Source organism: Lycium ferocissimum, chromosome 6 (assembly GCF_029784015.1).
Source record: "Lycium ferocissimum isolate CSIRO_LF1 chromosome 6, AGI_CSIRO_Lferr_CH_V1, whole genome shotgun sequence".
NCBI lineage: Eukaryota > Viridiplantae > Streptophyta > Magnoliopsida > Solanales > Solanaceae > Lycium > Lycium ferocissimum.
In genome coordinates, this window is record NC_081347.1 from 8252056 (window position 1) to 8278447 (window position 26392).

The 26392-nt window shown below is 33.8% G+C and overlaps 3 protein-coding genes across 5 annotated transcripts; all 3 read left to right on the forward strand.

Annotated features, from left to right (window-relative positions):
- The first annotated feature begins 917 nt into the window (after positions 1 to 917).
- LOC132059183 (neutral/alkaline invertase 3, chloroplastic) lies at positions 918 to 12062 on the forward strand. 2 transcript variants are annotated; one of them, XM_059451717.1, is made up of 7 exons: positions 918 to 1058; positions 6373 to 7168; positions 9437 to 9602; positions 9715 to 9926; positions 10089 to 10582; positions 10697 to 10745; positions 11516 to 12062. In XM_059451717.1, the coding sequence occupies exons 2-7, from the start codon at positions 6491 to 6493 to the stop codon at positions 11843 to 11845; spliced, it is 1929 nt and encodes a 642-aa protein (XP_059307700.1). In that variant the 5' UTR covers positions 918 to 1058; positions 6373 to 6490; the 3' UTR covers positions 11846 to 12062. The 2 variants fall into 2 exon arrangements, with proteins under 2 accessions (XP_059307700.1, XP_059307699.1); XM_059451716.1 differs by lacking the exon at positions 918 to 1058 and adding an exon at positions 4490 to 4636.
- A 983-nt stretch (positions 12063 to 13045) lies between these two features.
- On the forward strand, positions 13046 to 15447 carry LOC132059184 (protein kinase G11A-like). Its single transcript, XM_059451719.1, has 2 exons — positions 13046 to 13700; positions 14568 to 15447. Exons 1-2 carry the CDS (start codon positions 13147 to 13149, stop codon positions 15376 to 15378), a joined length of 1365 nt encoding a protein of 454 aa, XP_059307702.1. The 5' UTR covers positions 13046 to 13146; the 3' UTR covers positions 15379 to 15447.
- A 3496-nt stretch (positions 15448 to 18943) lies between these two features.
- Positions 18944 to 26076, forward strand: LOC132060610 (histidine-containing phosphotransfer protein 1-like). 2 transcript variants are annotated; one of them, XM_059453601.1, is made up of 9 exons: positions 18948 to 18981; positions 19518 to 19595; positions 20123 to 20200; positions 20570 to 20700; positions 20785 to 20853; positions 21293 to 21364; positions 23638 to 23710; positions 25258 to 25343; positions 25895 to 26076. In XM_059453601.1, the coding sequence occupies exons 2-8, from the start codon at positions 19536 to 19538 to the stop codon at positions 25312 to 25314; spliced, it is 540 nt and encodes a 179-aa protein (XP_059309584.1). In that variant the 5' UTR covers positions 18948 to 18981; positions 19518 to 19535; the 3' UTR covers positions 25315 to 25343; positions 25895 to 26076. The 2 variants fall into 2 exon arrangements, with proteins under 2 accessions (XP_059309585.1, XP_059309584.1); XM_059453602.1 differs by lacking the exons at positions 25258 to 25343; positions 25895 to 26076 and having other exon boundaries at positions 18944 to 18981; positions 21293 to 21411.
- Positions 26077 to 26392: the final 316 nt, after the last annotated feature.

Here is a 26392-nt window from a genome sequence, read left to right on the forward strand (position 1 = left end):
TTGGTTCCAATTTTTTTTTTATTTTTTTTTTGTCACTTAAGTTGCGGCCTCACAATAATAAAACAATCATCTTAAAAATCTAACTAATGAACCTACATGTCATTTAATTGTGGTTGAGTAACAAAAATGTATATGTATAATACATGTCTTGCATTCAGTAAATAATTTGATGTGAATATCAAATACTATATATTTCTTGAATTCTATTTGTCTTTCATTCCCAAAAAAATGTCCTATTTATATTTGAAGTACAGAAAAAATCCTTCTTTCATCAAGATTTTTCAATTACATATTTCTTTCACTACTTTTCTGACTTCTGAAATGTTTGTCTGAATTTGAAGCTCATAATTCATTTTTAAATCATTAAACAAAACAATTTAAGTTAAAAATATGTATTTTATTTTCATTAAACGAGTGAATATTAGCTACCAAAATTATTCATGATTCACAAAGTAAAAAGATTAATTCAAAATAAATGAACTCGTAAAAAAAATAAAAAAGGAGAGGGGAAAAAGAAAATAATGCACAACAAGTAAGAAATGATTTCTAAAATCAGCTTATTTTAAAAAGTGTTTTTCAAAAAAAGTACTTTTGAAGAAAAGTAATTTGTGTTTGACTAAATAATTTAAAAAACACTTTTGAGCTAAAATAAGTGTTTGACCAAGTTTTTAAAAGTGTTTCTAAATTTATTTTCTTCAAAAGTGCTTTTGAGCAAAAAATTTTTTTTTTAATTTCTGAAAAACAGCTTCTGTACATCAGCACTTATTTTCTCAAAACAGCGCTTATTAAAAAAAGAGGGAAAAAATAAACTTGACCAAATAGGCTATTAACAAATGACGTAGAGACAAAACTAACCATAACATTGTTTTGCATATTGATCAATCAATCAATTTGGTCACGTTTATTTGTTGAAGAAGAAAAAAGGGAAATTATTTTGTTCACGTTTGTAGAAATTGACAGCAATTATATACAGCTTGCAACTAAACTAAACAATAAAAATCTCACACATTTGTCCCAGGTCCTTTCAAGTTTCAATTTCTTCATCATATATTTATAAGGTAAATAAAAATCAAAATTCTAACTTTTTTTTCTTTAATTTTGTGAGATTTGTTTTTTTTTTTTTTTTTAAACCTTCATTGAAGCTTAATTGCTTAAAGTTTGGAACTTTAAGCTTGTTTTTTTCATTTGATTTTCATGCATGTCAATTGGGTTATTGTTACAATTCAAGATTCCATCTTTACTTGTTATTCTAAGAAGTAAATACCCATGTTGTTTAAGAATTTTTTGTTTTACTGTGGTAATTATGTGAAAATTTATTGGAAAAATTGGATTTTTAGATGACTTACTGTTGGTCTCATGTTAGTATGATTGCAATTTTTTTTATCAAGATTTTATTATTGAGTAGAACAATAGGATATTGATTTGTTTTTACCATTAGTGAAGGCTTAATTGCTCAAAGTTTAAAACTTTAAGCTTCTTTTTACATTTGATTTTCGTGCATGTCAATTGGATTATTGTTATACTTCAAGATTCCATGTGGGTCCATCTTTATTTGTTATTCTAAGAAGTAATTAGTCATATTGTTCAAGAAAATTGTGTTTTATTGTATACCCACTTGGAAATTAAGTTAAAATTATATTGGGCATGAGTAATTAATTGGAAAAATTGAATTTTTAGATGATGTAAGTGAATATTTTGATCAAGATTTTAGTATGAGCAGAAAAAATAGTATATTGATTTATTGTTCATTAGCAACTATGGGAGCTTGACTGAGTTCAGATCTTGTTCACTTTTATTTTTTATGATCTTGGTAAATGAGGAAATGCCTAGATTCTGTAGATTTATTGGCTTTAAATGAAATGTAATTTTGAATTCGAATTGTTTCGGTTGTCTGATGAAACAATGTCCTCCTTTTGAAGGTCTCATATGTTCAAGTAGTTGCAAGTAACTTATTCTGTTTTCAAATAGCACTTTATCAATATCTAGTGGACTTTTTAGCTCCATGAAGAATACTATAAAGAGGATTATTCTCCCATAATGGGATGCAATGAGAAGCAAATAGCTCAGCTCAGAATTTTATTCTATCTGCTTTATAAATCGACAAGTCTTTTTTTTTTTAATTTGGTTGAGAAGGTAAAAAAACAAACTATATAAATCGGCAAGTCTTGTATGACTATGTCCTTTTGGTCTTTGCTGCCAATCTCTTTTAGTGGACAGCAAATAATTGAATAGAGCCGAAAAGTACTCCCTCCGTCTCATAATAAGTGTCATCTAAGCCAAAAATACGCATATTAAAAAATCAATAATGCAATGTGAAGTTTACCAAATTACCCCTATATAATAAAAATAAATTATTTTATCTTTTGATTAGAGCATGCACAAGAAGTAAACCTTTTGACATTGGGAATCCAACAATACCAAATTACTATGTGGCTTTTCCAATCATCATTTAGAAGTTACTTTATTGTCTAAGGGTAGAATTGAAAAAATTTTGCCAATTTATATCTTGGTTTCCTAAGATGACACTTATTATGGGATAAATTTTTTTAGTTAAAATGATACTTATTATGAGACGGAGGGAGTAACAGTCAAAGTAACTCATGATGTGGGGCCAACTGTTCAAAAAGTTCAACCATATCCCCAAGCCATTACAACCACCCAAAAAGGAGAAAATGAAGAACAATAAACAATAAATTAAAAAAGAGGCGAACACCAAGAGGGTGTTTGAATTGGCTTATTTTAAGTGCTTATTGATTTTTAAGCTCTTTTTTATTTTTTATAGTGTTTGAGAAAAAAAAATTTAATCACTTACTTTTAGGCTTAAAAGTATAAAAATAAGTCAAAAATCAAAAGTTAGGTAATCAACTTATGACTTTTAACTTATAAACTATTTTTAAAAAGTCAATCTAAATATCCTCTAAGATAGAAACATTATCTTGTTTTCATAATCTCAACTCTTGAAACGTGATCATCAAAGGTTGCGACGAAATAGTAAATACTTTTCTATAATTTCAAGCCGCAAATCTCAATATACAATCACCTTTGATAATTTTTTTTTTTAATATAAGTTGTGTTAGTCGGGCTCAAAACAAGTACTCAACACCAAGTAAGAAAAAACTTTTGAGACGCGATAGGAAAAAGAAAAGTTTTGAGGCTTGGTGTCTTGTCAATAGTTGAAAGGGACGTGGGAGATCAATCCATTTTTAAGGGGCCATTGCTTTTGGTGAAAGATTGGTCCATGTTGTACATGTCAATTGTTGATATTTGAAGTATACGAAATGTTAATTATGGTTGAGTAACAGAAATGTATATGTAAAAATTAAAATACATGTTTTGCCTTCACTAAATAATTTGATGTGAATATCATTTTTTTAAATTTATTTGTCTTTCATTTCCAAAAAATTGTCCTATTTATATTTGAAGTACGCGAAATGACGAAATATCCTCCTTTCATCAAGATTTTCCAATTACATATTTCTTTTACAACTTTTGACTTCTGATATGTTTGTTTGAATTTGAAACCTTTTTCATTTAAAATCCTTAAGTAATACGATTTATGTTCATTAAAAAAAAGAAATTAATCAATATTCAACTATAATTAGATTAAACTTGATCACTTTGACTGTGCTGTTCAATGTACTTTTTTATTTTATTTTCATGGAACGAAGTGATTATTAGCTACCAAAATTATTCACTGTTTACAAAATAAAAAAGATTATTTCAAAATCAATAAACACGTAAATAAAAAAAGAAAAAGGAAAGGAGAAAAAGAACATAATGCACAGCAAGTAAGAAATGATTTCTAAAATCTTATTTTCAAAAGTGTTTTTCAAAAAAATACTTTTGGCGAAAAGTAGCTTGTATTTGACCAATTAATTTAAGAATCACTTTTAAGCAGCAATAAGTGTTTGAATAAGCTTTTAAAAAATATTTCTAAATATATTTTTCTCAAAAGTGCTTTCTGGCAGAAGCTATTTCTTTTAACTTCTGAAAAACAACTTCTGCACATAAACACTTAGGGCCCTTTTGGCCATGAATTTTTTTCACTTTTTTCCAAAAAACGTTTTCACTTTATTTGAAAATCAATATTTAATTTAAAAAGTACCAAAAAACTTGTTTTCACTTATTTAACACTTTCAATACATTCAAACAATCAAATATTCTTTGCAAAAACTATAACCAAACACAACTCCATCCTCAACTCCAACTCCAAAATACAAAATAAAGTGAAAAATATTTGGTTTTCATGGCCAAACGCCTACTTATTTTCTCTCACAAAATCACTTATTAAAAAACTAAGCACTTTTAGGGAAAAATAAAGGCTATTAAGAGAAACAAAAAGAAATATTAAAAGAAAAAAAACCAAATGACGTAGAGACAAAACTAACCATAGATTGTTCCCATATTGATCAATCAATTTGTTCACGTTTATTTGTTGAAGAAGCAAAAAGGGAATTGAAAGCAATTGTGTGTATATATATATAAGCTTGTAGCCATAACTTGCAAGTTGCAACTAGTAATAACTTATACGCCCGCCATTTATTTCTTTATTCATTTCCATCCTTAAACAATAAAAATCTCCCATATTTTTCCTAGTTCCTTTCAGGTTTCAATTTCTTCATCATATTTTTATAAGGTAAATAAAAATCAGATTCAATTTTTTTTCCCTTTATGTGAGATTTGATTTGTGTTTTTTACCTTCATTGAAGCTTAATTGCTAAAAGTTTGACACTTTAAGCTTTTTTTTTTTTCATTTGATTTTCATGCATGTCAATTGGGTTATTGTTACTGTTCAAGATTCCATCTTTACTTGTTATTCTAAGAAGTAAATATCCATATTGTTTAAGAATTTTTTGTTTTACTGTGGTAATTAAGTGAAAATTGATTGGAAAAATTGGATTTTTAGATGATTTACTGTTGGTTTCATGTTGGTATGATTGCAATTTTTTTTTTTTTTATCAAGATTTTAATATTGAGTAGAAACAATAGGATATTGATTTGTTTTTACCATTAGTGAAGGCTTAATTGCTCAAAGTTTGAAACTTTAAGCTTGTTCTTTCATTTAATTTTCATGCATGCCAATGGGGTTATTTGTTACAGTTCAAGATTCCATGTGGGTCCATCTTTATTTGTTATTCTAAGAAGTAATTAGTCATATTGTTCAAGAAAATTGTGTTTTGCTGTATACCCACTTAGAGATTAAGTTAAAATTATATTGGGGCATGAGTAATTAATTGGAAAAATTGAATTTTTAGATGATGTAAGTGAATATTTTGATCAAGATTTTAGTATGAGTAGAAAAAATAGTATATTGATTTATTGTTCATTAGCAACTATGGGAGCTTGACTGAGTTCAGATCTTGTTCACTTTTATTTTTTATGATCTTGGTAAATGAGGAAATGCCTATTTTCTGCTGTATTGTTGGGCTATAATGACATGTAATATTAAATTTAAAATGATTTGGTTGTCTTATGAAACAATGTCCTCCTTTTGAATGTCTCCTATGTTCAAGTAGTTGCGAGTAACTTATTCTGTTTTCGAATAGCACTTTATCAATATCTAGTAGACTTTTTAGCTCCATAAAGAATACCATGAAGGAGTAAATTTTTGGAGGCGTGTGCTCCCAAATGGGATGGAATGAGAAGCAAATAGCTAAGCTCAGAATTTTATTCTATTTACTTTATAAATCAACAGCTCTTGTATGACTGGTCTTCTTGGTGTTTGCTGCCAATCACTTTTAGTGCACAACAAATAATTCAATAGAGCCGAAAAATACAAGATTCTACCGGCAGTTTGCCGCGTATCATAAAAAATTACCTGGTTTGATTGTTTTGCTTTTAGTGGTTCCTGATATAATTCAGTGTTGTCAAAGGCGCGCTTAAGCCCTGAAGGGAGGCGCAACATGTTGAGCGCTTCACCTCGCTTAGGTGGCGCTCAGTGTTGTCAAAGGGCTTAAGAAGGGAGGCACAACATGTTGAGCGCTTCACCTCGCTTAGGTGGTGCTCAGTGTTGTCATCAAGGCTCTAAAGCATACTTTACCCTGCCAATGAACGTAATCCTGAAGAAGTGAGACTAAACAATTGATATTTCACTTTATCGTAATTGTTTTCAAATTTATTGTCCATATATTTTTTATTCATGCTTATAATTATTAGTCTTGGACTACAGATACATATTTGTTCTTTTTCCTCCATTTGCGCCTTTCATCAAAGCCCATGATTTATTTGCACTTTGCGCTCAAAGTCCCGATGGACCTTAGAGCTTTTTGCACTTTTTGCCTTTGATAACACTGTGATATATATGCTCCCTGTTTGATGGATTATTTTCAAGTGTCATTTCATTCTGATAGTAACCTATCCATGAATGTCCAGTATCATCAGGTATCTCTCATTGGAATTGGATGTATTGGATTCTTGAGAAGGATCCTGGGCTTCCTCGTCATTAATATCTTTGCTCGCGGCTCTGTTCCTTGCCTCGACATCAGGATAGATGGCCACATCTGAAGCAGTTCTGCAAGTTTTAGGTGGTTCGCTACCTAGTCTTTTTGGATCTGATAATTCTTTTAGGAAATTGGGATCATCACATAGCTCCAAATCCTTCATCAGATACAGAAAAAAGAGGGGTCCAAAGTTTGTGAATTTTCTCAACTGTTCAAACACAAGACGACCTGTGCATGGTAATGTTGCTCATTCCTATTCAAGATCTGTGAAGTGCAAATGCCAGCAAGCTGACAGTGCGAGTAGTATTGCATCAGAAAAGGGAAACGGGGCATGGTTTGTTGACAATGACCAGAGCTTCGATACAATCAATGGTAGTACACCAAGCATTCTGCAGTTTGAGACAGTACGAGAGGCTAAAGTAGGAGAGGAGGACTTTCAATCCAACGGGAGCTTACCTCCAAATGGCTCTGTACAAGATGTCTTGAATAGAATGGCTGGAAACTCCCTTGAGGATGAAGCATGGGAACTACTACGGGAGTCGATGGTTTATTATTGTGGTAGCCCTATAGGAACAATTGCTGCAAAGGACCCAAATAGTTCCGCCGCCAATGTACTAAACTACGATCAGGTCTTTATCCGTGACTTTATACCTTCTGGTATTGCTTTCCTACTGAAAGGAGAATATGAGATTGTTCGCAACTTCATCCTTCACACTCTTCAGCTGCAGGTATTATGCTACTTAACTTGCACAAAAGTTTGTTTTCTGTACAAAAAAAATCAGTTACTGATATTTTCTTATATAGTCATACATTTGTTGATTGCATTTTTCTTGCTTGTATCTCATCATCTAGTTTCGTATCTCATTGAGAAATCTTGCTATGGATGTTCCTCGATGGCATTGCAGTTAAGGATGGTGGGAGGAATAGCGTGTTGTGATATACCGCCCTTCTTATTTTCATCCATGGATAAATTCCTGGGAAAAATTCATGTTAATCACTGGAAATGTATGCTAGGATGCAACTTTTGTTTGAGTAATCTTCTGGAATTAATGGTTGGATACTTATATTCCTCTTAAAACATTCAGCTTGATGAGATAGTTGTATTGTGGGTATACACCTATTATGTTTTATGTCTGCCAAACAATTTAGATCACTGTTTTTTTAGCTTCTGCTGTTATACGTCCCTCTCAGCATTCTGATGGTTTTGCTTTTCTACTTCAAGGTAAAATAACAAATTTTTGGATTATACATTCCTTTATGTAAAGGATATTTTAAGCATAAGTCTTCCTCTGATTTATCAAGGTAATATTAACAACATGATTAAACTAAATGATGACTGCCTTATTTGTTTGTTGGCTGTTCTTTTACAATGAGGGAGGGAAGGGAAACCCCTAAGCTTTACATGAATGGTGTGTTCCATCAGGGAGGACAGGCTATTATCACCTAATTCCCTTAGTTGGTTCGAGCCCCACGGTGGGTTGTTTGCTGTTGATCTTTTTCCTTAGATTAAAAAAAAAGATGGCAGCAGTTAATTAGAGTAAGATATAGATAAAAAGATTCTTTATGAAAGGTTTATTATCTTCAGTTCCCTCAGTTGCACTGGGATACCTCTGTTGTGATTAGTTGGAGGCACTTGAACAGCATATTACAAGACTGTTTCAGGCAACCCCGGTGTTATTGGTTAATGGGTGGCTGAAATTTGCCTTTTCAAGGATTATATGATCTAGTTGCAGATAGGTGTCCGATATCCCTAGTGGTAGATGGTGATAAATAAAGCTGGTGGTAATCTGGCAAAAGTTTCCCATACCCTTAGTGCCCCAGTCCTTGGGAACGTTTCATTTTATGATTTTTTATTAATGTACTGGGGCACTCAAGGGTGTGCCTAGTGGTTAGTGAAGAGGGAAAAGGCTCTGGGAGACCACAGTTCAAATCCTAATAGAGACAAAGACACAAGGTGATTTCCTTCCATCTGCCTAAACCTAGTGGGCAACGTTACCCTGTACATGTGTGGATGGGAGATAGCAGGTACCGGGTGAATTAGTCGAGGTAAGCGCATGTTGGTCCATAAACCATCATTATGAAAAAAAAAAAAAAAAATTGCCAGGCATTCACCTGCAAGCATTGAGCGCGTATCTTTGCAATTTTTGTTTTTGTGATATTTGTATTAATAAAATATACAGCTCAACTTAACTTATTGAGAGTTGAAAAGCATAGTGGGTCCCAAACTCAGATACAAGAGGAGGGTTGTGGTAAGCTGACAGTCAGCGTAAAAATTGTTATACTTATGATGAAACCTCAGAAATACTTAACGTGATATGATGAACCATCGATTAATTCAAGATTGAGTCATAGCGAATTGATTGTATCAGAAAAATATGCCTGCAATGCCTAATCATATATTGGTAAAGGAAAGGGCCTTTTGCCCTATAGCTTGTCTTATATGATAAAATAGAGCTTGGGAAGAAATAAAATGATTCATCGTAAGTTCCTTGTGCTTTCATTGGGATTTCAGAAGTAAATGTCTTCAACTACCGGAATTTTGTAAAGTCCAACTCCACCGCAAATTAATGTTTCAGAGAAGTATACCGATTCATATGGATCTCCTTCTCTTCTGCCTACTCTCCTTTCAGACGGTTCTCAAAGCAAACAAGGAAAGGTGGCAGCTCCTGTTTATCCTGCATGGGTGCTAATTTACTTTTAAACTCTGTAGTAAATGATTGAGTACTGTGGGTTCAACCTGCTAAGTTGTTTTTAATTTCAATAAAAGATGCTTCATAGGCTATAAACCTGAACATTCTCAATATACTCCGTAATCTGGTTAGCACTTTGTGCAGTCCAAAAATTCTCTTAATGGAAGTGGTTAATCATACAATTAAGCTTATATCAAATGAAGTGATTTTGATGTCAAGAGTAAGCTGTATGATCAAGCATCTTGTCCAGATTTCAGGAAAAAAAAAAGGTTATAAAATGACAACTGATATGCCATTATTCTGCAGAGCTGGGAGAAAACTATGGATTGTCATAGTCCTGGTCAAGGGCTGATGCCTGCTAGTTTCAAAGTCCGGACAGTCCCATTGGATGGTGATGACTCTGCAACAGAAGAGGTACTGGATCCAGACTTTGGAGAGGCAGCAATTGGCCGAGTTGCGCCAGTTGATTCCGGTAGGAAAAAGGTTCTCTCTCCAAAAAGAAAAAGAAAAGTTTTTTTTTTTTTCTTTACCTTATCATTCTTGTACTTATAGAGACCTCTATCTATTGTAACTGATAATCCCAGGACTATGGTGGATTATCTTGTTACGTGCATATGGGAAGTCCTCTGGCGATCTCTCGGTACAGGAGAGAATTGATGTTCAGACTGGAATAAAAATGATACTGAGACTATGTCTTGCTGATGGCTTTGATATGTTCCCAACATTGTTGGTGACTGATGGTTCATGCATGATAGATCGCCGTATGGGAATTCATGGTCACCCTCTGGAGATTCAGGTTTGATTTCAATCACTGTAATAAAAGAGCTGCCATACCTGGCAGGTTAGTTTTTAGATGGGATGGAAAAAATAGTTGTATCAATTGTGGCTGATTCATCGTGAGTTATCTTGGTTTGCTCCCTAATAATGTTGTTTAAGATTACATTTTTATTTGTTGCAGGCACTGTTTCAGTCAGCACTGCTTTGTGCTCGAGAAATGCTTACACCAGAGGATGGATCATTTGACCTTATTCGAGCATTAAATAATCGTCTTGTTGCCTTATCGTTTCATATTAGAGAATACTATTGGATTGATATGAAAAAGCTAAACGAGATTTACCGGTACAAGACGGAGGAGTACTCCTACGATGCAGTTAACAAGTTCAATATTTATCCAGATCAGATTTCTCCTTGGCTGGTGGAATGGATGCCAAGCAAAGGAGGATATTTGATTGGAAATTTGCAACCTGCTCACATGGATTTTCGATTCTTTTCTCTAGGAAACTTGTGGTCTATAGTCTGCAGTCTTACAACAGATGATCAGTCACATGCTATATTGGATCTCATTGAGGCCAAGTGGACAGATCTGGTTGCTGAGATGCCTTTTAAAATATGCTATCCTGCTCTTGAGGGTCAAGAGTGGCAGATTATTACAGGATGTGATCCCAAGAACACGTAATGTTCTACCTCGGTTACATTAAAAAATTTACTTCTTTGTCTTCTATTGACTCTTAATGACTGGTCCATTATCTTTCCTCATCTCACGTTACCTTCTTGTGCCTGATGCAGGCCTTGGTCCTACCATAATGGAGGTGCCTGGCCAACTTTGCTCTGGCAGGTAACATCCTTTCTCGATCTTGAATTCGGAATTTGGTGCTTGTAGATCTGATCTTCGGGTGGGAGATCAGAACATTTCATTTTATTTTGTTTCTTTACCAAGTATCCTTTAAACCTTCCGAACCTGATCTTTTGTTACTGTGCATGATGTCGTTCATATTAACATATTGTTACAACTTACAGCTCTGTTTTGTGTTATGTAAGGGCTGTTTTTGCAAAAATAACCAGTTTGTTTCATTTTGTCTCTGTGTCCGTCCATTTTTGGCGAGACAACCTTAATCCTTCCATGAAAGTAGATAAGGGCTGTTTTTGAAAAAATAACCACTTTGTTCGGTTGTGTCTCCGCATCCAGCCATTTTTCCTGGATAGCCTTAATCTGTTCGTGGAAGAAGAAAAGGGCTGTTTTTGAAAAATAGCTTTTATTCCGTTTTGTCTCCACAACCGATCATTTTTGCTGAGACAACCTTAATCCTTCCGCGGAAATCGACAGTTGTGTTACAAAGAATTACTTGAACTGCAGTGCATTCTTAGTTTTTATCTTGTGGATCTCGTCATTCATCCTAGGAGTATTTCTTTTATCATGTTAGCATCTAATGAAGTTACATAAGTCCCTTTTTAAGACAGAAAGATAGTGCTGAAAGTTTTGAAATTAATCACGTGACATATGAGGTTTGCTCGTCTTTTGTCCAGTAACTGAATTAGTTTCCCTAAGATATTATTATAGAATAAGCTGGGAGGAAGTTGACGTAATATCTCTTGGAACTTTTGTAGCTGGCTGTTGCTTGTATTAAGATGAATAGACCGGAGATTGCTGCAAAAGCTGTTGAAGTGGCAGAGAAGCGCATTTCGCGAGACAAGTGGCCAGAATATTATGACACTAAAAAAGCGAGGTTCATAGGGAAACAAGCTCAACTTTTCCAGACTTGGTCAATAGCTGGATATCTCGTCGCCAAACTTCTCCTTGCCAATCCAAGCGCCGCGAATATTCTCATTACTCAAGAAGATTCCGAGCTTCTCAATGCCTTCTCTTGTGCTGTCAGTTCTAATCCTAGAAGAAAAAAGCGCGGCCCAAAAAGTTCCCAGAAGACCTACATAGTATGATAAAATCAACCCCACAAATTATTGGATGTACAGTTCATTGACTAAAATTGGGCATTGAGCCTATTAAAGTGTAGGATAGCTACATATAATTGTTTTGCCTGGTGTTAACAAGCTGAAATTCTTTTAACATTTCAGCTTATATTATAAAAAAGTGTTCTTCTGTAAACAATTTGCTAATTGCAGTCAATATTAAGAAGCTTTCAACCTTGGACGAGTATGATGCCTGAATATGAAATGATTCATTATGCATCTTATCTCATAGTTCTCCATATGGGAGTGCCTAAAATTGTTTTTGCATGAATTATGCTGTTTTACAGGAGAAGCCAGTCTGGGAGAGGCCTTATTTTATTGTTTTGGACATTTTCTACCAATTCCTATGTAATATTGTAATACATAAGTTATTCCTTTAGCTCTCGTACTTATGTTGAATCTGCTGAAGAAAGCATTCATATAAAAACAAGATTACTGTATATATTATGCAACAAAGCAAGAATAGCATCTAACATTACATTTCTATTAGAAGCTGTAGGTCAATAGTCAAAGTTCTAAACTACAAAATTGACCAAAGTAGAGAAACCTGAATCATTTGAGCTGTAACTTGCAAACACTAGAAGACAAACGAGTCATAGTTAACATTAGTAAAGGGACTTGAAATCATATTAACTGAAGGAAAATCCCGCAAAATATTTATCTGCACTCAGTATTTATATTAAACCAAATAATTTAACCACAAGAGTCACAAATAAAAAATGAGATTACATATTACTTAACCATGATTATCGTAATAAAAGCTATTAGCAAGACACATGTCTTGTATTCATTTGTTCGGTGTAAATAGAGGACATCTAAAAAATTTTGAAGAACTAATTAGGATGTCATTATATTCCTTAAGAACAATATAGGTAAATTGTTTTCAATTTATGTAGCTTTCAGTATCTGTAGCTTAGATGGCTCAGATATGCATAATTAAACTATAGTTAATATGCCACCAAAGATGTACCTGAAAAGTAATCTATCCATAGTACCAAATATCATAAACTCTTAAATTATAGCTCATCTATAGTGATATAAATCTGTCCGGGCCATAAATGGGGGCTGCCTCCAACAGCCGGCAATATGACCCACAACCATTTTGCCGGCCCAAAAATTTACATTTCTTTGATCCTTCTAACTACCCTTCAAAACCGAATGAATATTTTTCCTCGCCCCTCCATTATAACTCACCAAACAATATTTCCATCATTGTATCACATCTATTCTCCTTCCATTCTCATATTTTCTCTTCTTCTCTCTCAAAAACCATGGAAACATCTTCAGTCCACGAGGACGCCAGCTCCTCAGCATCGCCAGCTATCAGCTCGATCACGTTAGAGGTGGGAGAAGTTCGTCTTAGCGTGGACATGGAGGTGGAAACAACCATATACAATGCTCATACTTCAATCTCATCATCTGCGAAACCCCATGCAACGTCTAGTGATCCATGCTGGAAAGCCATGCGTTGTGTACTCCAGACAGAAGTCTCGGGTTTGAGCCTTGAAGACTTTTTCTTCATCCAGAAACTTGGGAGTGGTGACATTGGTTCTGTCTATCTTGTTGAGTTGAAGGGCAATAAAGGGTGTTTGTTTGCAGCTAAAGTGATGGATAAAGAGGAATTGGTTAGTAGGAGCAAAGAAGGTAGAGCCACGACAGAAAGGGAAATATTGGAAATGTTGGATCACCCTTTTTTGCCTACCCTTTATACCACTTTGGACACTGATAAATGGTCTCTTTTGTTGACTGAGTTTTGCCCCGGTGGTGATCTTCATGTTCTCCGGCAACGACTGCCGGAGAAGAGATTTGATGAAGCTGCCGTCCGGTTAGTACCTCCTCTACCATTTACATCTTTTTTGTTTAACCATTCATTATCCGAAACCTAATCATACCGACTAATTCAGATAAGCGCTGTGTAGGACCATTAACAATATGAAAAAACACTCCCTATCAGTAGTTTCTCCATTCCCACGGCGAACCCTAGAACTCTAATTAAAGTTGGAGAAAATCCAGTTTCATTTCATCTCGACCACTAAAGCTAGGTTATAGCAAGACAACAAATTGTTAGTTAATGCTTATCGTGTAAAAAGAGGGCTCGATCGAGTCATCCGATTAACTGATACACGTCGTGTAGGATCCATTAAGATGGAGAAGCATTCCCTTTCACCATTTCCAAGGTGGAAGCCTAAAAATAATTTGAGCTAACCCAAAAAAAAAAAAATTTAGCTACTAAATTTGTTACTATCTATTCTATAAATAGTCCGTAGCTGACAACAACTTTTTATAATCCGCAGCTAATCCGTCATTAAATAGGATTAGCAACTGATTTTCATCGTTTAGTAACAAAAGTTATCTGTTATTAATTCCTATTTTTTTTTACTGTTAGGATTAACGTAGTAGGAATTCCATCCATCCCGGCCACCACACTCATTAATAATTCCTCTACCATTAATCATATGCCAACTATTTTATTTATAAACTATGTCTTGATGATTGACGTATAGACAATGTGAATGTTTGTCCAGTTTGCCAATGGGCCATTTTGGTAGACTTCTAAGATAATGTGGGGAAATAGATTTCAATATATAACACGCATGATATTTTTGATGTGTCCTACTCTTATGTGCTTACCCTTCTATTTATTAGCTGACTAATTAAATGTAACATGTGAGTTTGTCTATTGATGTAACAGGTTCTACACATCAGAAGTTGTGGTTGCTTTAGAGTACCTACACATGATGGGGATAATTTATCGAGATTTAAAGCCTGAAAATGTGCTAGTAAGATCAGATGGTCATATTATGTTGACTGATTTTGATCTATCACTAAAATGTGATGATTCAACAGTAATGCCTGAACTTGTTCAAGAAAGTAGTCCAAAGCTAGATCATAATTCAAATGATCAATCCTCCAATAATTCACCTCCATATAATTCTTCGTCTTCTTCGTGCATCCTGCCCAATTGTATCGTGCCTCACGTCTCGTGCTGGTACTCCAAGCATAGGCGACGAAGAAGAACAAATAATCAACGACCCCTGAGGTTGGTAGCTGAGCCAATTGAGGCTCGATCGATGTCATTTGTTGGGACCCACGAGTACTTAGCCCCGGAAATCGTGTCGGGGGAAGGCCATGGCAATGCGGTGGATTGGTGGACACTAGGGATTTTCATGTACGAGTTGCTTTATGGTGTGACCCCTTTCAGAGGACTTGACAATGAGTTCACCCTTTCGAACATTGTGGCTCGAGCCTTTGAGTTCCCTAAGGAGCCAATGGTTCCAACCATAGCTAAGGACTTGATCACCCAACTCTTGGTCAAGGACCCCACCAGGAGAATGGGGTCCATGATGGGGGCCACAACAATCAAACAACATCCTTTCTTTGATGGTGTGAACTGGGCACTCTTGAGATGTACGACCCCACCTCATATTCCCCAAAATTCCAAAAGTACTAGAGACTTTGTCTCATCTTATGATGATGATGATGATTATGTAGATTATTATTAATGTTGCTTATAATTTAAGGGCTCGTTTCGTACGAGGGATAAGGATAAATAATCCTGGAATTATATTTGAGATGAGTTTACCCCATGTTTGGTTGGGATAAAATTGCGGTATAATTAATTCTGGGATTGTAGTGTTATTTTATACCTGTGGGAAGATGGAATAACTAATTTCGGAATGACTAATCCTGAGATAACTTGTTTCCAACCGAACGACCCCTAAGATTTTAACTTCTGCGCATGGGCTTATAATAAAGTCACTTTACACCGTCCAGTTAAGTTACGTACAATATGTCACTATTTGTAGTAAGTTTGATACGGTAGTCCAGGTGATACCATCTAGGGGAACCGTAGTAACAAAAGTGAGTCGATGCCTGCAATGGTTGTACCTGGTGCAACTGGTGTAGTCCGCAGTTGTTGGAGAGTTGGTTTACAGAAGCACAGAAATATATAGATCGTAGATTATCTGATGTAACATGTTGAAATATACTGACAGTGTAACTTTTCTTACATTGTTTATGTATGTAAGTTAAATTCATAATTTAATATCTTCACTTGATGATATTCGCTAATGAACTGTATATGCCACCATATTTGGCGTAACAGTCATACTAATAATGAATTTGTTATATGAAAATTGTCCTAATGCTGTAGTCGGGAAAGTAGTTTTATGATGCGTCATACTAGAAGAATTGTGTCAAAATAAAATATTCACACAAGTCAATCATGATTGCATTAGAAAAAATGAATTATCTACTAAAAATTGAAATGAATAACCAAGGAGAAATAAGTTTTTAATCTACATAGATTATTTTTACATGAACTAACTAACTTGGTTCAAGATGTTCTTTTTCCTATCTCAAATGGGTCAATATCAATTGGTTCCTAAAAAGCAAAGCAATTACATTAATTTTGACTCGTTACTGACTTACTGCTATGCTAGCCTTGTTTAGAAAGCTAGCACAGCTAATGTAAAATAATTTGTTGGTAGATTGTTTTATACAAGGTAAGAAAACTTACAGTCTAGATTACGGAGATTATTAATATTGAAAATATGACTTACGGAGATTATTAATATTGCTTCTACGATTGTCATAACTACAGGAAAAGGAAAGAGAACTGGTGGGGCAGAATGAAAATTCATAAAGTCTGTTTTCCACATTTAAGATTTAACCGTATACCATGTATTTTTATTCGTTAAACCCCAGTTTTAACCCCCACTAAAATATTCATGTTATATGTCCTTTACGTTTTTTAATGTTTCTTAAAAATATCATATTACTTAATAGCCTTAGTCATAAGAATATTTATCTAAACTATTATTTATTTCTTTAAATTTAAATATCGAACTTAATTAATGCTCTAATTAGAATAACAAAGAAAGCTTTTAAATTCATATTCATTCTTTTTTATGAAGAAAAAAAAGAGAGTTGATGTCAAATGATATTGTTATGAAATTTGCATCTGGTATTCAAATTACTAATCACTGAGTTTGAATTTGCGCATAAAGCTCTTTTAATTTTCCATAGCAGTTTTCTTTCATATGAGATACATAATTTTGCATGTACAAAACTCGCTAATTCATTAATATGTACTTGTGAAATAATTTGCTATTGGTGAAAATACTTGCTATCAAGCGTTTCACAATTAACATGATTTATACTTGAGATTTTGATTAACGATGAAAAAATACAATCATCCTGTTGTATTTTCATACTTCATATAAATAGTAGTACTTGTTAATTAAGTGAATTTTTCTTTTTGGATCTATCAATTCAGTAAAAGAAAAAGAAGAACGAACAATTCTTGTACTTTTTTTAAGTATGTTATCTAAAATGCTGCTAGTTCCTTACTTCTCAAATTGGTCTGTTCTTTGACTCTGGTAACCCAAATAATTATGGAAACAAGGTTGATAGAAATAAAACCAAACAAGGAAAGTAATTATGGGAACAAGTTTGAGAGAATTAAAACTAAGAAAGAGGAAAATAATTATGGGAACAAGTTTGAGATAAATAAAAAAAAAAGAAAAAAAAAGAAGGAAATAATTACGGGAACAAGTTTGAGAGAAATAAAACCAAAAAAGAGGAAAATAATTATGGGAACAAGTTAGAGAGAAATAAAAAAAAAATTATGGGAACAAGTTAGAGAGAAATAAAAATAATAATAATTATGGGAACAAGTTGAGAGAAATAAAACCAGAAAAGGAAAATAAATTTTAAACAAGCCAAAGAAGAGAGTTCGTTACTCAGTTTCGTATTTTCATATAAGGCAAGCTCTGTTGCAAGAGAGCCAAAAATTTGAAACAAATGAAACAGAAAATGGAAACGCCAAATTATAGGGTTGGAAATAAGCTCTTTGTCTCCTTTAACAATGTTCAACTTCTTACCATAATACAAAATATTCATGAAATCTGTTTGTCAATATATAATGGTAAAAGAGATAGTAATAATACACAACTCAATTTATATTTCCTCTACAATTTCTGTGTTCTAATTGACGAAAATGGATGAAGAAACCCTCGATCAAAAATTACTTGATTGTATTAAGTCTCTTGAGAAAGAGGTACGTTAATGTCGCTAGGGAAGGAACTATAGTTTTAGCTACGGATTTTACAGAACTCAGTAGTTTTGGCTCAAATTCTATATTTATGTTTAAAAATGTACTCTTGTTCTTTCAATTTATGCGACACTTTTGGCTTATAGAGAGTCAATTTGACTAATATTTAAAGTTAAATCGGATTCACTACTAAAAAATACTATTTGCTAACTGAAATTTCCCACTAAAAAAATACTCAGTGGCTATTCCCACAGATATTTTGATTCAATCAATGAGAAAAAATAGTAGTGTTTTCATATGAAAAAATTAGAAAGTTTCCTAGCATTTCAATAGAAACCTGAATCTCACCATACGTTTTTTCAGTGAGCTGATTCAGTGGGGATGAAGTGGGAAACTCATGTTTTCACCACAAATTTTCCACTGATTTGTAGGTGAGAAAAGCCTATGTTTTCTAGTAGTGATTAGATTGACTCATATTTTAAAGTTAAAATTTAAATATTAAAAAAACTATATGAATTTTTTTTCTCATAATAAAAAAACACATTTTAAAATGTTGATCAAGATTCAAACAGTTTGAATCTCGAAACTAAAAAAATGTCACGTAGATAGAGAGAGTAGCTAATATGAAGTATAAATACTTTATTAAGATCTAATAGCCGGCCATCTTTTCGAATTCAGAACTCATACCTCAAAATTCTAGCTCGACTTATGATAATGGCACCCAAATTTCTAGAAGTTTCTGCCATGATACACATTCACGTTTTATGTACAGGTAATGGACTACGAGGAAATGGATGATGATAATCAGGAATTAAACCAACAATTATCTGTAATCTGTAAGTCTTTGGAGAACGAGGTACGTTACACTTTATTGAAGCTTTTTAAAGTAATTCTGTATTTCGTAACTGATATTTTATCTCTCTATGCGTTACGTTACGGTGCATTAAACATGTGATCTAAAAAGTAACGTTTCTTGGAAGTATTTATTGATCATTTATGTGCATTAGTAACTTTCTTCGTTGTTCATTTGCTGAATATATCCTCTTCTTAGGTATTCTTTGTTTTGAGTTTCTGTTGATGATCAAAAACACACCTTAAGTAGGCGTTTGGCCATAGAAACCAAATATTTTTTTTACTGTATTTGGAATTTTTGAAGTTGGAGATGAAGAAAGAGTTGTGTTTGTTTATAGTTTTTGCAAAGAATATTTTGTTGTTTGAATGTACAGAAAGTGAAAAAAAAAGAAGTGAAAACAGGGTGTTAGGTGTTTTCCAAATGCTGATTTTCAAATAAAGTGAGAAAAATTTCCGGAAAAATGTGAATAATTTTCATGGCCAAACGGGTCGAACAATCACTTTTTCACGAGTTTCACATTCCATTTTGCTACATGAACTATCACGTAGGTGTGTTTTAATACATAGATGGTGATAGTTCAGGTAGAAAAAGGGAACGATGGATAGTTTGCGTGTGAAACTCACGAAAAAGTGATAGTGCATGTATGTTTTTGACCATTATCTCTTTTTCTTTTTCTACACTCTGTCTCTCTCTTACTCTCACAGTCACTCTCATTTTTTCTCTGTAATTTCTAGGTTTCCAATAGTCAGAAAATGGAGAAAAGTGCACTCATTCAACAACCAAGTGATCGCATTCAGTCCCTCCAGGATGAGGTATACCAATGATGCTGCACTTCCTAGTATCTTAGTCTTATTGACTCTCGATAAGCGAAAAGTTTCATATGGATAGAGGGAGTACTTAATATGGAGTGTAAATAATTTATTAAGATCAATAAGCTATACCATAAGTTATTTTGTTCATTTTTTGTACCTGAATTCTCTACGCAGTTTAATTACCTGTTGCATAAAGTGCACCACAAATATTGTGGGTAGCGGGAGAGTGAATGAATAATATCTGCAGCCTTGCCTTGCGTTTATGCCTTAAACTTGTGGACTTACATATCACTAATTGACACATTGAATAACTCAACTTAGAAACCTGCAGTGTATGGTTAAAGAATTTGTGTGTGTCACTAAGTTTTTTGTTTTAGTTAGGGTCCTTTATTTTTTGTCATCCAAAATTTCTTCGATGTTCATCTGCTGAAGATATCCTCTTCTTATATGCTTTTTTGTTTTTCTACACGCTGTCTCTCTCTCTCTTACTCGCACAGTCAATCTCATTTTTTCTCTGAAATTTCTAGGTTTCCAATAACCACAAAATGGATAAAAGTGCACTCATTCAACAACAACGTGATCGCATTAAGTCCCTTTTGGATGAGGTATACCAATGATGCTGCACTTCCTATTATCTTACCATAAGTTATTTTGTTCATTTTTTGTACCTGAATTCTCTACGGGTTTAATTACCTCTTGCATAAAGAGTGCTCCAATTGATTAGTGTGGATAAGGGTAGAGTGGATGAATAACATCTGCAGTATAATCTTGCATTTATGCAAAGCAACTGCTTTCACGCCTCGAACTTGTGAACTTACATGTCACTAAATGAGACATTGAGTAACTCAACTTAGAAACCTGCAGTGTATGGTTACAGAATTTGTGTGTGTCGAGGTGTTTATGATGAGATTTCTTATTATTAAATGATGTAGAAGTGTAAAAGGTATTTCATTCACTGGGGATGCTTTTTGCAGGGTTTGGTTGATTGCTATTTCCGACAAAGCTACTCATTGAAGGAGGACGTGCGTCCTTCTTTCTTCCTGGATCTAGTTCCGAGTTTTTTATGCGATGCTCGCAATGTTATGCGAGAAATGGCTACGGTTCTGTACGTTTTTGTTGTTGTTATGGATCAATTTTTTTGTTTTGATTATGGTTGTCGACTTATGTTACTTTCTCTCATTTATTTTAGTGAGTCACCAGTTGTGGACTTTGATGTTTTAAATGAGCATTGTATCAAGCTGAAAGGAGGTTCTTCATGGTGAGCTGTTATTTCTTAAAGTAGCCATAAGAGTTCTTCTTCATAAAATTTATGTAGATATTTGATATTCGGTACATAGTCTTACGTATTATATGACAAATGAAAAGTATTATAGCATTGCATCATAAAATGGAATGTGCAGAGAGAATTCATGTATCCAACTGTAACTAGTTTGCCGTTGAGGCATAGTTGATTGATTTTCTTTTTTCAGAGAGCAGCAGTTTCGTATGTGGTTTGTCTAAATGTTACTATCTCTTCATATCTTACTGAGATTTTTTTTCTTGAGTTTTTTTTCCACCAAAAATTCTCTGAAAAGTGGATCATCAGGCTTCGGCCTTCTGTTGAATATGCCACAGTTGGAATCTTAGGTTAACCTTTCGTTTTCGTAATCACTTGCCATAGGAAAGATCATAATGATTCTGCTCAACTTCTTTTGCAGCATTGGAGCCTGTAAGGTTGCGAATGTATGTTATGATTTTATCCGGGCAATTGACAAGAAATCCAAGGATGAGTATGATTCTTTCTACATCAGCTAGATTTGTCTACAACTTGTTAAAGGTTTTACTGTTCACTTTCTTGTTAGGTATTCTGTTTGGTTAGGGAAATGTTTAATGCATGTCCTTATTCATCTCAAAGTCTACTTTTCACATTAAAAATCAACTAGTTTTGAAATGATGGGATCTTGTTATATCTCACCAGCATTGATATAATTGTGATGGAGATAGAAAGCTGATGGTTGGGTGAACTTAATTGTACTTGGTTTGTTTAACATTGCTTCCATTTAGCTAGGCACTTTAGAGAGCATTCACTTGTCTTGAACATGCAAATAGTAATACTAACACTTCACTGCAAAGGAAAAATGAGTTTCATCTTGGCTGCATTTTATGAACCATTGAACTTTTTAATCTTCTTCCTTCTTTTTCCTTTCAGAAAGAAATAAATCTAGGGGTCAACTTTACAATCAACTTACTCTGTTAACCACTTATCCTGACAAAAGGAGGATATGGTGTATTTCTAATTTTCCATATTTGGGTAAAAATGTCAAAAGTAGTTTTTATTCATGTAAGCGCACTGCATAACTGATATGATGCTTACTATTGCTTCTTTTTCCTTCTTATTATAAGGTTTGGGGGAGAGGACTCTTAGAAGATGTATGACTTCACTTTATTTAAGAAAAAGTTTTTGGATATGGTTCAAGTTTATATGTGGGAAAAAGTGTTAAAGAAAAAGTTCGTTCTTATTTATTGAAGAATACTTCATAACTGTGTTTGCTTCAATCAAAACATCTTTTCACCTAATATTTAAGGTTCGATAAGAGTGGAATCTTTTAGGATTGTGATATCATAGGAGGGATTTTATATTTTATATAATAAAAAGAAGAAAACCAAAATTTTGTTCAAGGTATTATGAAAATGTGTGTAGACTCAGCATGGTCCAGGAGAAAATTGGAACTTCTTGCTGGTGAGCGCTTTTTCTTCTTGTTACCTTTCATGACGAAGGTGGATTACTGTTTCTCTCAGCAAGGTCATTTTTTTTACAAGGACATAAAATATGTGGGAATGCTTTTCAAAATATCCATTTAAATCCTGGATTCAGATCCCTGCTTGGTGCATGATATATTGGACTCATCTACATATCATTTGAAAAGAGAAAAAGGAAACAAAGAGTGGAGCCGTCCCTTTGGTCTATAATCTGGAGGTAATAATAAACTTATCATGCGATTAAGGAGAGAACTTAATTGTTTACAAGGCACTCAGGAGTAAACCTTAAGGTGGGGCATGGCCTAGTTTTCTTGAGGAACTCAGGTGTGGCATACAGGTCTTCGCTCTGCCTTAAGTGTATGTGTCACAAGCTTTTTCTTTCCCTTAATGTTCAAAATAACAAGATTTTATTATGATAACCAAAGTATTAAATATTTAAATAGTAAGAACAACAACAACAATAATAATAATAGCTTAGCTTCGCAAACAGGGATTACATGATCAGATTCACAACACCTGTAACTGTTAGCAATATATGGAATGACATAAAATTTCCATTTAGCGGATTCTTCTTATTTTTAGGTCTATTTTCGTATTGTATTTTTAATTTAGGCATTTCCAGTGCTCAAGAATTATAAATGATAATATGCCTTAGAGATTCCCTGGCAATCTAAAACACTGGGGCAGTTAGAACTGCGTAATCAAGTTAATTTAACATCTCAAGTACTTGTCCATACTGGTGTCTGTGTTTTTCTTCCTTACTTTGCGTCATGCTGGAATCATTCAATATTGTGTCGAGTAGCATGTCACCTGCAGCTTGTGTTCTGTAGGAAGAGCTAGAAGTCAATGAAGTTTGTCTGTTCTGGTCACTTGAAGTGCTTTATTTATTTTTTGTACATTTGGTGGTTGTACGAGTGGGTAACTCTCTCGTATATCCTCATGCATACTCGTCTGTGTGGTTTTCCTCTGCATGTGTATGTGTGAGTTGTATAAGAGATGCATTAATCCTTTGGCAATGATCAGAATAGTACTAACCTTATTCCTTGTTTTTTTTTCTGACGTAGAATATTTCAGCATTTAATTTTCTTATTGTGGTTAGAATTTCATGACTCTTGAGAATCTTTCTTTTTTCTCTTTTTGGGTTCACAAGCACTGATTTCCATGATTGGACTGCGTTTTCTCTAACAAGAAATCCTTAACCACTCTCTGTGAGAATGATCTTGTTGCTCATAGTAATTAGCAAATATCACGAAGATGTTTAGTCGTTGTCTGACAAAACTATTCCCTTTGTCTCTGTATATAGGTGTCTGCAGGCATTTAGAAACTTCACACGAGAATATCATGATCTTCAGAGCAAACTGGAAAGCATTATGCAGGTACTATATTATCATGCCTACATTTACTTGAAGTCGCTTGTGACATTTCAACCGTGTCATTTGGTAATGCTGGTCAACTTCTTCATGAGGAATTACATTTCTGACTTACACATACACCTATTCTTTAAATTTAATGTCTCAATAACATCTCATTCCAGAAACAGCAAGAACGCAAGTTCGATCTAGATCTTTTCTACGTCCTATCTACCTCAGAAAGTTTTGCTAATAATCAACATCAATCTTTCTAACAATTGTAGAAGTAAGGCCTTTCATGAATATGTCTAAAGAAGCTTAGTATGATTTTCTTAACTTATTTTGTTTACTCTTTAACCATCTATCAATTTTCTTCTGATACAATTCTATGTCTCTGTTCTACCACTTAGTCATCTTAACTTTTTCTCATGTTGAAGTGTGTGACCATCTCATCAAAAAGCTTAAGCTGTTAGAGATAGCACACTTTCATTTATTTAAATATGTCTTCAATGTCTCTTTCAATGGTTTGCTATATCCCATTGCTCTAATATTATAGTCCCTTTGTAATGCACTTAACTAATTATACTCCCGTAAAGATTATAAGCCAACTAACAGAAGTTACGAACCTGACATTGTAACCTCTTGAAATCATCCTGATATGAGTTATATTTTAAAAATTGAACTAGAGGGTAAATCTACTGGTATGTTGACCTACTACCTTTATCTTTTACTCCTATAGTTATATGCTATGCAATGTTGACTTCAGAAAGATGTCATATATCTAGCTCTTACACATTTTTTACTAGATATCCCGCGCTAAGATGTCCATAAGAACTATATCGAATTTTTTTTCCCCCCTGTTCTTGATAATGCCACCTAAAGATCTTTCGTGCATTTGATTGTATGAACATAGCCAGAGGAAAAAATAACACTAATATAAGAGGAGACAGAAAACTCAATGGGTGGAAAAGAAAGAAAATTGTTCAACTCTCGTCAGATAATCTAGGAATACTGTTTTGAGCTACTTGTTTTAAAGATCAAAGAAATAGCTGAGATTGGTAAAGTCTCTTCATTGCAGATGGAGTAGATCCCTTTTTAATGGCTATTCTTATCATGAAATGAACTGCAACCAAAAGGCAAACAATTCCGGACTTTAACAATAGTTTGGACTAACATATAACTCAAGAGGATTATATAAAACCTATTTACATATATGAGAGTTACTGTGGCTGCAACACAATAAGATACTTGATCAATGACTATTCCTATGGTGTTCCATTCTTTGATTGCAGTAAAAGAGTACATAAAACATGAAGTTACTAAATTTTGTCTCTTATATTTTGCGAATATGCTTAATTAGTCAGGAAATCACTGCTTCTTGCCAAAAGGCCATCATGATAAATAAGAATTTTGCTCGTACTTATTAATTCTTCTTACTTGTTAAGTCTAAACCATTCAATGGTTTTATATGGTAATCAACCTAATACCTTCATGCACTTATGTTTTCCGTTATAATTCCTAGTTGAAGTTGCATTACTTGTCTATTAACATTATTCTTTACATGCAAAATGAAGCTTGAGAGGGAAATCTTGTCTGCTGAGAGCTCAAAGTCCGTGATCGGTGAGCAGTGATTCTCTCATCATATTGGACTGGAGTAGCGGTAATATTCTGTAGTTTCTTTTTTGGTTTTCCTTGTGCACTGCTTTTTTCTTTGATCCTCCAAGTCTTTAACTATCATTTAATATCGTGAAGGATGTAAACAACTTGAATAAAATGATTACCAGTAAGAGGTATCTTACAATGTTTCCTATATTCTTAGTACTCCATGTTTGTCAAACGTGTAGAGGTCGTAAGGTCCATTGACATTGGTAAAACAGCATGTGAACCTATTTGTTTGATATACATCTTAGATATCAGATAAAAATGGATTTTTGATGGCTCTTTATCCATTTGCTAATGCACAAGATATTGTCAATAGCATAGTGTTAAAGAGTGCCTAAATATGCACATGTATGATTTCAGCCCTCTGATATGCAAGAAAACCACGGATAAATTACCGACAACGAGATTAACAAAAGCTTTAATGGTGTAATAAACTAAATAATAGCTGTTGTAAAATATTGCCAGTAAACAACTTGTTTTGACATAATAAAAGTGTGCTCCCTGTCTTTCTATTGCGGGCTCAATTTTTTTCTTGTTTTGTGAATAAAGGCTTCCATATTCGAAGATGAAGAATCAAGCAATGGCCTAGGCATGGACTTCTCTATTACAATTCTGCTGCTAGAAAAACTATGAAATATAATGTTTAAAACTTTTTAGTCACCATACAGGTGCAATGCGTTTGTATAAGACAACTGTAGTATCTTCACTTACTTATCTTGCTTTTTATTTTACTGTCTTTTTTATGACTGAAAAGTCTAGCTAAGCTAGGTAGTACGAGGATTCTTAAATAGTTTTCAAAGTGAAGCTTTATTAATGGTCGATCTATCCAATTTATAGAAGCTACACTTGTATGACACGTTGTCTTCATTCATAAGCGGTAACCAGCATAGAATCCATGTCCCAAGAGAAAAACAATTTGTCATTACCATGCACCAGTAAAATAAAAAGTATCACAATTTGCTCCCGTTAAGACGTGGTTATATCAACACAGCCGAGTGGGAACTATTTGAATGCATTAAAAGATGATAGAAGAGATGTTCCAATTGC

What these genes read in the sequence shown, in the direction of transcription:
- LOC132059183 (XM_059451717.1), top strand. Translation starts at nt 6,491, where the DNA reads ATGGCCACATCTGAAGCAGTTCTGCAAGTTTTAGGTGGTTCGCTACCT. An exon ending in AGTTGCGCCAGTTGATTCCG is followed by an intron (nt 9,603 to 9,714) that starts GTAGGAAAAAGG and finishes TGATAATCCCAG; the next exon opens with GACTATGGTGGATTATCTTG. An exon ending in GTCACCCTCTGGAGATTCAG is followed by an intron (nt 9,927 to 10,088) that starts GTTTGATTTCAA and finishes TATTTGTTGCAG; the next exon opens with GCACTGTTTCAGTCAGCACT.
- LOC132059184 (XM_059451719.1), top strand. Translation starts at nt 13,147, where the DNA reads ATGGAAACATCTTCAGTCCACGAGGACGCCAGCTCCTCAGCATCGCCA. An exon ending in TTTGATGAAGCTGCCGTCCG is followed by an intron (nt 13,701 to 14,567) that starts GTTAGTACCTCC and finishes TTGATGTAACAG; the next exon opens with GTTCTACACATCAGAAGTTG.
- LOC132060610 (XM_059453601.1), top strand. Translation starts at nt 19,536, where the DNA reads ATGGAGAAAAGTGCACTCATTCAACAACCAAGTGATCGCATTCAGTCC. An exon ending in TTAAGTCCCTTTTGGATGAG is followed by an intron (nt 20,201 to 20,569) that starts GTATACCAATGA and finishes TGCTTTTTGCAG; the next exon opens with GGTTTGGTTGATTGCTATTT. An exon ending in CTGAAAGGAGGTTCTTCATG is followed by an intron (nt 20,854 to 21,292) that starts GTGAGCTGTTAT and finishes CTTCTTTTGCAG; the next exon opens with CATTGGAGCCTGTAAGGTTG.